This window comes from Podarcis vaucheri (genome assembly GCF_965113315.1).
Source record: "Podarcis vaucheri genome assembly, chromosome: 11".
Lineage (NCBI taxonomy): Eukaryota > Metazoa > Chordata > Lepidosauria > Squamata > Lacertidae > Podarcis > Podarcis vaucheri.
Window position 1 is genome coordinate 48479919 of NC_138749.1, and position 12324 is coordinate 48492242.

The following is a 12324-nucleotide window of genomic DNA, read 5'->3' on the forward strand; positions in this document are numbered from 1 at the left end:
CTAATTCAGCAGGGAGCTGGCAGAGAAATTCAGTGTGTTCTGGGTAACTTATTTGTAGAGGCAACTATCACATTGCACTTTTGTTTCTTTAATAAGTTTACGTAATGTAAATATTCTGCAACTCTGAACAATAAAGCTGGTCATAGCATTTCTATTTTAGAGAGAAAGACATTTTAAAAAATAAAAAAATCTTTCCTAATGTCAGTGGAGCACAGCACAGTTGGATAAACAATAGGCTTGGGTCATATGAGTAATGCATAAATTGGGTATCTCTTAAAATGAAAGCTGGTGTGTACATTTTACAAGCAAACTTGCTTTCAGATTTGTTTGTACCATAACCCTTAAGAACTCATTTTTCTTTAGGGGAAGAAGGGAGCAGCCTAGTTCAGACTTTTATTTACTTAATAGTTGCATGAAAAGAAAAGAGTCTAAGCTTCTGAAAGTGATACTATAATATTGAAGGACTTTCTTGCCATTTGAGATGCAGTAAAGCAACTGGTGATGATTTTGTAAGTAATTGAAATGTTTACTCCTTTCTCCTCTTTTCCCAAGCTGATAAAATACTGGGAGGCATTCCTACCTGAAGCCAAAGCCATTGCCTAAGAAGAAGAAGACTCTTCCAAAATATGAAGACTCTTTGGATGTTTGTCCCAACTGAGCTAAATTCCATAGTGAAAATCACTTTAAAATTATCCAAATAAACCACTATATATTTTGAATTTAACATGTGGCTTTTTATATACTACAGCATTTTATTAACAGCTGCATGTCCTGACCCTCTTTGAAGTGGACTGTGGCATGACATTCTGCAATACTTGCTGAATTGAACACTATTGTGTCTTAATACTTGCACTAAAATGTGCGATGCAAGGCCAGAAAGTTATTTTTGTTCTTTACTCTATGTTCTGTCTACCTGATCTTTATGAAACAAATTGCATTTATTAATGTTCACATAACACATTCCTGTACATAATCAAGATTTTGTGATTTCAGTAATAAAAGGGATGTACCTTGTGAAACATTAATCCTTAACTTTGTTCTTCATTTCCTAGCTCGTTTAAGTGTATTAGGCACTAAGTAGTTGTAGCAGCTATGCAGATTTAGGCTGAGAAGAATTTGGATTAGTTTTCCTAACAAGGAACACTTTTTTACATGGTCTAGCTTCTTTAAAAAATGGATTTCTTAAACAACTACACTTGAATAGTCTCAGTCTCAGTCAGTTTTATTGCACATAGCCAAAGGCTGCCGCAATGTACACAGAATTATTTGACAATTAAAAATATATATATACTGAATTGATAAAAAAGACTTAAAACATTTATATTATTAAAACATTATGTACTCTAAACAGAGCTATAAAAGTAACCCAATGTACAAATAAAAACATTAAACAATAACATTCATAAGCTAAAATCATCACATGGTCACTAATGTTAAAAACAATTTCAATTAATACAGTGTGCAATTTATACTCAGAGTTTGGTGACAAAGATAGAGCATAGGCTGAGGTAGATAGATAGGATCAAATGAATTCATCTCCTCTACAGTTAAGGGCTACCTTGGCTATATAATGTGCTCTAATTTTCCTAGCAGCAGTTGCAAAAAGCTCCAGGTCACATACTTATCTGTGTCTGCGAGGAGATATAAAATCATGTCAAAGGGGTTCTGGCCAGGGGACCCTGTCATTATAGGTACTAAAAATCTTTTTCTTGCATCATTATATAAAGGACAGTGCAAGATATAATGCATAAGGTCCTCTACTTCAGAACATCGCCTAATGCAAACACATTCGTTTTTTGGTATGCCTCTGTGTCTTTTTTCCCCGCCGCTTCTGCACATGCACATGACATCATTTTGACCGTATGCGTGAGCGGCGAAACCCAGAAGTAACACGCTCCATTACTTCCAGGTCGCCGCGGAGCACAGCCCGAAAATACTTATCCTGAAGCATATTTTTCCCGAGGTATGACTGTACTAAATCTACAGACTTTGACTTAAATGTAACAAATGTTTCACTCTAAAATATAACCTGTAAACCAACATCTAGTAACAGAGTTTCAGTTTTGGAGGAATTGTGGGCTTGCAAAAGAACCCAAGAGCATAGTTACACTAACAAATTGTTGATAAAGTAACATTTGAGGATGTTAAGATTTCTCTACTCAGCAGGAAATGGTGTTTCCTGTTTTGGGGGGGAAACGCTGGGTTTTATCCAACTGAGTTCTTGTTGGAGTAGATCCACTGGAATCCATGCACCTAACTTTAAGTAATGCCCATTAATTTAATTGATCTTTTGTGGGGTATGGTCAGCTTTGCATACAACCCCTTGTATGTTCTTTCCTGTCTGCACAGATCATAACTGTCTATATCCTAACACCAGGGGGAGAAATACATTTCAATTGGGCTTAGTTTATTAACAAAACCAGGAACTGAAATTATAACAATCCTATTTACAATTATTAAGTATTCATAGCATTATATTGGGGGGGGGGTTAATGCTAAATTTCTGCAGTTCTTTTAAACTGCTTGTTTAAAAATTGGGTAAATTCAAATCTTCCCTACCCTGCACACCTCTCTCATGAAGCTATATCTATAATATGCATACAGTGGTACCTCGGGTTGCATACGCTGAGCAGTCCTGGGTGGGTGGAGGTTTGGAAGTTGCTGCTCTTCAAAAAGATTCAGCTCAAAACTAAATTAGTTCAGGAATCTGTTTCAGATGTTGCACTGCACATTCAGTGTCCAAAATCAAGTTCAGTGGTACCTCAGGTTACATACGCTTCAGGTTACAGAGTCCTCTAACCCAGAAATATTGCTTCAGGTTAAGAACTTTGCTTCAGGATGAGAACAGAAATCGTGCTCTGGCAGCATGAGGGCAGCAGGAGGCCCCATTAGCTAAAGTGGTGCTTCAGGTTAAGAACAGTTTCAGGTTAAGAAGAGACCTCTGGAACGAATTAAGTACTTAACCCGAGGTACCATTGTATATGTTTTTGATACCCATCTACAGTGGTACCTCAAGTTAAGTACTTAATTCGTTCTGGAGGTCCGTTCTTAACCTGAAACTGTTCTTAACCTGAAGCACCACTTTAGCTAATGGGGCCTCCGGCTGCCACCGCGCCACCAGAGCACGATTTCTGTTCTCATCCTGAAGCAAAGTTCTTAACCTGAAGCAATATTTCTGGGTTAGAGGACTCTGTAACCTGAAGCGTATGTAACCTGAGGTACCACTGAACTTGATTTTGGACACTGAATGTGCAGTGCAACATCTGAAACAGATTCCTGAACTAATTTAGTTTTGAGCTGAATCTTTTTGAAGAGCAGCAACTTCCAAACCTCCACCCACCCAGTACTGCTCAGTACTTACTACTATAATTTCCCCTGTGATTTTGCCCTCCACTTCTGATTTTCCACTGTGCTGTAAATGTTTGTTTTTTGGAAGGCCTTTGTGGAGGGTTTTATGGCTTTCTTTTGCTACTGCAGGAGACAAAATAGTAAGCTGCTCATTCCTGTCCTTCAGTATACTGAGGGCATATAGCAAGACGTGCATCTGGTTTCCAAGACCAAAGCACTGTCTACTATGGTTCCTTGGAGTCCAAGCAGGGAAAAAGTAACAGGAACACACATTCACCTTTTTAACAGCATCACAGTTATGCGATTATGAACAAGAGCAACTGGTACTATCAGGTGGTAGTCAATTACAGTATCTCTGTCTGAGCTGTCCATTAATGAGACTTTCCCCATACAGATCCAAGTATAGTAGAATGAGGAAGATGAATGGTGGAGAAATAAATCCACATGTTGTGAGCCCATACATCATAGCTATAGGTGGAAATGTTGACCTATGAGGGTGGGTGGAATCCACAGAAAGGCAATTATTTTTAGGTTAAAAGGTATGTTACCTAGAATTGCCCTTCAAGGTGGATGTTAACCCAAGTGGAGAGGGGAAAGAGAGAAAAGCAGGACACATTGCAAAAAGCCAAGTAGTTTGAAAGTCTTAAGGAGGAGTGCAAATTAAAACGTGTTTACATCTAGCATTCCACCACCTACCTTGTATCTTACCTGCAAACTGCTTGGCTTTACTATCTTCCCAGCTTCCCTTGACTCCCTGCTTCTCTCCTTTAGCTGCCCCCTTTCTCATTTTGCTTAAAATTCACCCTGAAGAGTTGAGGATAATTCAAAACCACTACTTGTGGGACATCTATAGGCGATACGAATAAAGAAGGCTCGTTCCACTTGTAACTACAAGCTTATACAAGAATGAACCCTAGCCACTAAATGTCACTAGCACAGTACTCTTTATTGGTAAGGTCACTAAAATGACTAAAAGTGCTTTCTGGTTGGTCTGAAGACAGGCTTCATAGAATCGCAAGGGTTGGAAGGGACCACGAAGGTCATCTTGTCCAGAACCCTGCAGTGCAGCAATCTTTTCCCCAACATGGTGCTTGAACCCAGGGTTGCTATGAGTCTGCCTCTTAACCCAAAGCCCTTCTTAAATGGGATGACTGGGAAGCAAGTGATGGTGAAGCTGAAGTGGGGAATGGAATACAAAGGCTACCTCGTCTGTCAATGGCTACATGAATATGCAGCTTGCAAATACAAATATATTGATGGACACCTGGGTGTTCTGATAAGGTGCAATAATGTCCTTTATATAAGTGGCATAGAAGAAGATGGAGAAATGAGAGGATAACTTAAAAAAAAAAACACCTTAAATTTAGTTGTCAGGTTTTGTTTGTTTTTTTGGTCAAGTACAGCCCCTCCAAGTGTCCCTGTTTTCCAGGGGCAGTCCTGGATTTACAGAAGCTGTCCTGGTTTCTGATTTGATCCCATAATATCCTGTTTTTCCTTAGGGTGTCACTATTTTCATCAGAGAAGCATTGGAGGGTATGGTAGGACATCCCTCTTCTCATCCTAGAGTATGGAATCATGAGACCCTTGAGCCAAGGAGATAAGTAACTATACAACCTTTAAGGCAGCCAAGTGTAGGGAAGTTTTTTAATGTTTAACTAATGTGTGTGTGTGTGTGTGTGTGTGTGTGTGTGTGTGGAAAGCTGTGTGAGGCAACCCAATCAGATGGATGGAGAATAATAATAATTAATAATAGAAAAGGATGTCCCTATTTTCATTGGAGAAATGTTGGAGGGCATGCAAGTAACCTTTCTTATGGCCACAAGTAAATACTATCATTGAAGAAAGCTTACCATTATGGAAGAAAAATAAAGATACCATTTCTGACAGAGTCTCATGCTCTGCTGACTGATCTATCCCTGATCTTTGTGCATCTCCACCTTTTCTTAGGTTTGTCTTGTGGGCTAAGTGCATTTGAGCTCTGAGTCGGCACTAACTGCAATCCTGCTAATTTACCATTTTCCCTCAAGGTGTTTTCCCTGGAGTCACCACCAGTGCCAGAACGCTAGAGGGGAGGACATCCTCCTTTTAAAAAATAATAATTAAATTTACAAACATTCATCAAGCAAACAAACATCAGTTTGTTTTGCCATCTCTGCATAATCCATCAGTTTAATCTGTCATTCTTCTCTAGTAGAGACTGTGCCTTCTTTCCATATCTGGGCTACAATAGCATCCGTGCAGCAGTAGTTGCATACACTTGGACTTTTGGCACCTACAATTCCTAAAAGAAAAGCTTCTGGTTTCTTACGATTTTCAGTTTTATACATTTCAATAATTTTACAATCATTTTAACATTTCAAAATTTGACATCCTTCCCCCTCATTCTGGATTTATTTTTTATATTTCCTGCATATTCCAAATTAACTTAATCTACTTATTTACTCATCTACTTTAAATATATACTCTTATCAAACTGCGGGTTATTACAATAATCCTGCCAATCTGTTTACAGTTTACTTGTAAATATTCAATAAACCATTTCCATTCTTTTAAAAAAAGTTTATCTTGATTTCTTATTTTTCCGCTAAGTTTTGCCATTTCTGCATAGTCCATAAGTTTTTGTATCCATTCTTCTTTTGCTGGGACGACCTCTTTCCATTTTTGGACAAGTAACCTTCTTGCCACTGTAGTTGCATACATGAATAAATTTCTATGCAGTTTGGCAGCTTTGGTCCTATAATTCCCAAAAGGAAAGCTTCTGGGTTTGTTTGTTTTAGAAAAGGTTATTTTAAACAATTTTTTTGCAATTCATTGTATATCATTATATCTTCTTTGGCGATCACTCGTAGCTGAGTAAAATTGTCTTCCATAAACATGGTCTTAACAGTGAGTCTGTGACTGTGGAGGCCAATTCTGGGTCCACACATCCTTCCACAGTGGGGACATAGGATTCTGGGTGGGAGTTGATCACGGTGAGGGTTTGCCAAGCGTGCCTTCCTCTTAGCACGTTTCTCCATTTCGTCCTGAGTTTGAGCGTCTTCAAAGCCCATGACACCTTTGGTAAAGGCTGTTCTCCAACTGGACCGCTCACAGGCCAGTGTTTCCCAGTTGTCTGTGTTAATACTACATTTTTTTAGGTTTGCCTTGAGAGTCTTTAAACCTTTTGTTGTCCACCAGCATTACGCTTTCCATTTTTAAGTTTGGAATAGAGTACAGTCATACCTCAGGTTGAATGCGTTTCGGGTTGAGCGCATTCGAGTTGCGCTCCGCAGCAACCCAGAAGTAACGGAGCGCATTACTTCCGGGTTTCGCCGCTTGCGCATACGCTCAAAATGACGTCACGCACATGCGCAGAAGCGGTGAAAAGCGACGCGCACAGACGTGCCATCGCTAGTTACATTTGCTTCTAGATGCGAACGGGGCTCCGGAACAGATCCCGTTCGTATCCAGAGGTACCACTCTAGTTGCTTTGGAAGGCACAACATGACCAGTTAAACGAAGTTGATGTTGAATCTCTGCATATGGTGTTTATTGACCTAAGGCCTTCGACACTGTGAATCGTAATGCCTGTGGACTGTGCTCCTGAAAATTGGCTGCCCAGATAAATCTGTGAACATCATTCGGCTCCTCCATGATAATACGACAGCAACAACCTCAAAGTGAACCATTCACAGTGGGATCAGTTGTGTTATGCCCCAACTCTATTCATTATTTTCGTTCCCACGATCCTACACTTTGTTGAAGGGAAACTCCCCTCGTGTGTAGAAAGCATCATTGTATATCGCCCTCCTGATGCGGCCGCTGCCTCTTTCTCCCCGTGGCCCCCTCCCCTTTCCCGGGCCATCTTGCACCAGGAATCACGTGGGGAGCATCGGCGGTTCCCATAGAAATAGGAAAAGGCTGTCCCTGCCAGTCACATGATTGGCGCTGGCCGACGGCGCCTTCCGCCAGGCTTTGCGCTCCTCGGGGCCGTGGAGGGTCTCCTGCTCCCCCCGCCCCGCCCCTTTCCCGCGGCCGCGCGCTCTCCCCGCCCCTTTTCCCATTCCCCCGCCCCCGTTCCCGTCCCGGAGGCGCTTCCATAACCGGAGCCTGCGCTCTTGCGCACCAGCGACCGCACCATGGAGGTTTACATCCCGTCGTTCCGCTATGAGGAGAGTGAGTTGGAGAGGGGCTACACGGTGAGTGGTGGGCGGGAAAAGGCGAGGTTAAACTCTCCCTCCTCTTTCTTTACCGTCCGTCCGTCCCCCCTTTTAAGGAGCGGGTTGGTACAGCTCGGGCCGCCGTGAGGCTTTCACGGCGCGTTCCATTCGCCCTAAGGGGGTGGTGCGGGAAAAGCTGTGAGACGCACCTCTAAGCACCAGCCAAATTCCCTCAGTTTTGCGTCCTGCGCTGCAAGGCTGTATAAAGACCCGCAATAGTAAGGCGAGAGCTCTTCGGTGTGAGGTTCCCCCTATGCCGGTTGGTAAGAGAGAGAAACAAGTCAGGTGCGTTGGCTACTGTTTCATGCAGGGTTTCCCAAACTTGGGTCTCTGGCTGTTTTGGAACTACAATTCCCATCATCCCTGACCGCTGGTCCTGCTGGCTGGGGGATGATGGGAACTGTAGTCCAAAACAACAACAACTGGAGACCCAAGTTTGGGATAACCTGATTTAATGGAGTTTGCTCGTAGGGAACTGGACATTCAATGGACAGGCCATTTCTGTTGTTGTTTAGTTGTTTAGTCGTGTCCGACTCTTCGTGACCCCATGGACCAGAGCACGCCAGGCACTCCTGTCTTCCACTGCCTCCCGCAGTTTGGTCAAACTCATGTTGGTAGCTTTGAGAACACTGTCCAACCATCTCGTCCTCTGTCGTCCCCTTCTCCTTGTGCCCTCCATCTTTCCCAACATCAGGGTCTTTTCCAGTGAGTCTTCTCTTCTCATGAGGTGGCCAAAGTATTGGAGCCTCAGCTTCAGGATCTGTCCTTCCAGTGAGCACTCAGGGCTGATTTCCTTCAGAATGGCTAGGTTTGATCTTCTTGCAGTCCATGGGACTCTCAAGAGTCTCCTCCAGCACCATAATTTAAAAGCATCAATTCTTCGGCTATCAGCCTTCTTGTAGACTGGTAGAATTGGCATCAGCCAGGTCAGAAGCAAAGTACCTGGGGTCGTTTCCTAGACTTGGTTGCATTGCCACTTTTTCTTTGCCAAAACTCTGGCCCCTGAGAAACAATAATGTCCTCTTGAGCATGTGCAGAGGGCTTATGTGAAGTTGAGGGCTTCTGCCCAGGTATGCTAAACAAATATGCTTATTGGCCCTGTTGGCAGTGGCTTCATGCTTGGGAAGAATACATCTCTGTGACTTGGGATGGGCTTTCAACTCATGTTTAAGTTCTTTTAAGTAAGGCGAGATAAAAACTCGCTGCGCTACAACAGCTTCTGAGTACCAGGTTCTCAGCTTGCAAAAAGTGTCAGAGCTCTCCCAACTGCTTTTATGTTCGGAGTTTTCAAAGAAGGATGGCATCAACTAAGTTGCACAGAGATCCTTGTCAATTGTAAGTGAAGCTGCTGCGGTGGGGCGGCAATTGCATGCTATTTTTTTTAAAAAAGCTGTTTTGACTGTCTCACCACCTGCTATTTTATCTCAAGAAAATAAGCCTGATATAATTTGTTTATTGGTTTAGCTGGAATAATATTCTAAAATGATATTGGCTACTGCAGTGAGCAAGAAAGAAACTGTCTTAAGGAAGAGCTAGCATATTTCCCAAAAGTGCTGCCTAAGATATAGCAGAGAAACCAAAACCACATCTGACACTTGTAAAGCCAGGATAAGCATTTTTCATAGTCAGTTCCTTGAGTTTCCAATGACCGTTGACCTTATTACAAGTGTCATGCTCAAGTCCCATTTCACACATTGTAGCAGAAAGCAAGAGTTTCTTGTGCTTCTGTATTCCATATTGCTTCATATAATTTGTGATCTGACACTGCCGCTGGGTGTAAACCAGTGGTTCTTGCCCAGAGGGCGTAGAGCTGCTATCTACAAATCGGGGGGGGGGGGAATCCAGAGCTTTGGGGGAGGCAAAGGTAAGCATTAGGGGTTTTTTCGACAGCTCCTTCACTGCTCTTGAAATGCCATCTGAAATTCAGCAGAAGAAAGTTTTGATCTACTACTCATCCCCTGCCCTGAGGATAAAATCCCATACACGTCTTTATTCCTCATATACATAAAGTAGCACATGACAATGGGGTTTAAATGCTAAATACTCACCTCAGTAAAAGGTACATGCACAGAATCTGCTCCTGCCATTCCTCTCATTATATTTAGTCAAATGTGCCTTCAGCACAGTCATAGAATCATAGAACTGTAGAGTTGGAAGGGACTTTGAGGATGATCTAGTCCAGTGTTTCCCAAAGTTGGGTCTCCAGCTGTGTTTGGACTACAGTTCCCATCATCCCTGACCACTGTTCCTGCCAGCTAGGGATGATGGGAGTTGTAGTCCAAAACCAGCTGGAGACCCAAATTTGGCAAACACTGATCAAGTCTAACTGCCTGCAATGCAGGAATATGCAGCTGTCCCATGGGGATTGAACCTGCAAACCTTGGCATTATAAGCACCACATTCTAACCAGCTGAGCTATCCACTCATCTGCTTGGCAAGAAATGGTCATTGAGAGCTGTCTACTAATACCAAACTTCATATCGGCCACAAGGGTCTTGTGCTCAGCAGACATTTGATGCTAATGTTGTGTACTTGGTGGGCAGTAGTGGATTAAATATTAAAAACCATTGGGTTAGACCTGCTCTTCAGTGGGGACTCACATGAGTGAATGTTTCTCCATAAGGAAAGAAAAATCCCTCCAAATGCAAAACTGGCATGTTGGGGAGAAGGTAAAATTTAGGGTTGTAGCTCATTTGGCAAACTTGTATGCAAATAGTGCTAGGTCCAATTTCCAGTGTCTCCATGTAGGACCAGAAAAGACTGCTGCTGAAATTCTGGAAGAGCTGCAGCCTGTCATTGTAGTACTTAGTTAAATGGACCAATGGCAGCTTCCCATGTTCCTAAGCTGGACCTCTCCTCCTTGGTGCCCAGTGAGACAGCACCAATTTTGACCTTCTCTTGTTGGCTATGTCGGGAGCCAGCAACATGACTTCCAAAGCTTACCATTTGACAGTGAGATCGCCTTGTACGTTTTTCCTTTTAAGCAAGTCAAATTGACAGTGTGCTTGACAAGATGTTGGTGATATTTGTTTTCCTCAGTTAATACCAGTCAACGGCTAAACTTTTTATTGCCACTTTAAATTGATGAGTGGGTCTCCAAACTATTGAACCTCTATTTAAAAATGCAACAGTTGTTCATAATTTGGCAGTGAATGACCTTTAAATGTAGACGTTTTGTAAAGATATCCTTGGGGAACAATTTAACTTCAAAATGACACCCATGAGCACTTGTTATCATTTAAATATGCCTCCTTTGTCAATAACAGAATAGCAAGTACTAGTTAGATTTCTAATGTTGATTCAGATACTTGGACACTGGCCGAATAAATTAGTGTGTACTTGATTTATATTGACCAAAAATGTTGCATTGGTGTGTTACAGGTCAAGGTGACATGTGTTTAAGTGGACCGAGGTGCAAAGGGCACACTTGACTGACATGCTTGCAGTGTTTTTAATTAACTTTTTTAATGCTATCCCTTAATTGCTTTTTGAGATAGTTGAATTATGGAGCTGGGATATGATGTCAGATATTTTCATTTTTAAGTTATTAATCTCTCTCTTGTCTATAAAATCATTAAAGATTTATTCTTTATATTAGTTTATATAGTTTCCCACTTCCTTTTAAATCTGCTCTAGCCGTGGATTGTGCACCATAGCAGTGAAAGGAGTCTCCTATTGCAAGTCAGGAGGAAACACTGTAACTTCCTGATGCTAATATTCCAAATCTGTTGATCCCGTGATAAGCAGATGACGTCAAGCTAGCTAGTTCTCCCCAGCTTTACCAGAAAATGACTTTAAATACAGGACAAGTACAGAGCTACGTCAGTTTTGCTTCTGGGCTTTACCTTACCCTTATGCTTAGTTTTCCTGTGCAGCAGTGTCCTAAGGTAAAAAGCAGTGTAGCCCTGAAAACATGATTTGTGTCCTTCCTCCATTTCTAAGGCTTCTCAGTCCAAGTCCTTTAATGCTGCTCTGTCAATTCAATTCAGCAGTATGTAGGTCTATGGTTTAAAATAGTCTGACAGCTGGATGGGAAGCTGAACAGTAGAGTATGAGGATAAAGTAAAAGGTAAAGGTAAACCTGACCGTTAGGTTCAGTCACGGATGACTCTGGGGTTGCGCACTCATCTCGCTTTATAGGTTGAGGGAGCTGGCGTTTGTCCGCAGACAGCTTCCGGGTCATGTGGCTGAGCTGCTTCTGGCGAACCAGAGCAGCGCATGGAAACGCCATTTACCTTCCTGCCGGAGCGGTACCTATTTATCTTACTTGCACTTTGACGTGCTTTCAAACTGCTAGATGGGCAGGAGCAGGGACCAAACAACGGGAGCTCACCCTGTCACGGGGATTCGAACCACCGACTTTCTGATCGGCAAGCTCTAGGCTCTGTGGTTTAGACCACAGCACCACCCGCGTCCCTTAAGGAGAAGGTAATTCTTTACAAATTGGAATATCGGTCACGTCTCGCTTTCTTGAATGGAAACTTGCTCTTGAAGTCTTAGAAAGTTTCAGTCATTAAAAAGACTGCTAATAATCCCTTCATTTTTTAAGCACGTCAGTAATGGATACTTTAGAAGAGTTTGGATTTGATATCCCGCCTTTCACTCCCTTTAAGGATTCTCAAAGCGGCTAACATTCTCCTTTCCCTTCCTCCCCCACAACAAACACTCTGAGAGGTGAGTGGGGCTGAGAGATTTCAAAGAAGCGTGACTGGCCCAAGGTCACCCAGCAGCTGCATGTGGAGGAGCGGAGACGCGAACCCGGTTCCCCAGATTGCGA

The 12324-nt window shown here is 42.4% G+C and overlaps 2 protein-coding genes and 1 pseudogene across 4 annotated transcripts in view; all 3 read left to right on the forward strand.

The window, feature by feature from the left end:
• Window positions 1-724, forward strand: part of SNX2 (sorting nexin 2) — a 28559-nt gene extending 27835 nt beyond the window's left edge. Inside the window, exon 15 of the mRNA XM_082191595.1 lies at window positions 553-724. Coding sequence (XP_082047721.1) covers window positions 553-603 — 51 coding nt within the window. The 3' untranslated portion in view covers window positions 604-724. The remainder of the gene's footprint in view (window positions 1-552) is intronic.
• Window positions 725-3225: 2501 nt separating this feature from the next.
• LOC309514488 (small nuclear ribonucleoprotein F pseudogene) lies at window positions 3226-6447 on the forward strand (annotated as a pseudogene). Its single transcript has one exon. The product of its transcript is annotated as a small nuclear ribonucleoprotein F pseudogene (transcript).
• Window positions 6448-7309: 862 nt separating this feature from the next.
• SNX24 (sorting nexin 24) overlaps window positions 7310-12324 on the forward strand; it is a 77443-nt gene continuing 72428 nt past the window's right edge. Inside the window, exon 1 of one of the 2 annotated variants that reach the window (XM_082191683.1) lies at window positions 7310-7526. Coding sequence is in view for 1 of the 2 variants with exons in the window: in XM_082191682.1 (XP_082047808.1) it covers window positions 7467-7526 (60 nt within the window). In the remaining variant the exon portion in view is untranslated. The remainder of the gene's footprint in view (window positions 7527-12324) is intronic. The other variant, XM_082191682.1, reaches the window with a different exon arrangement.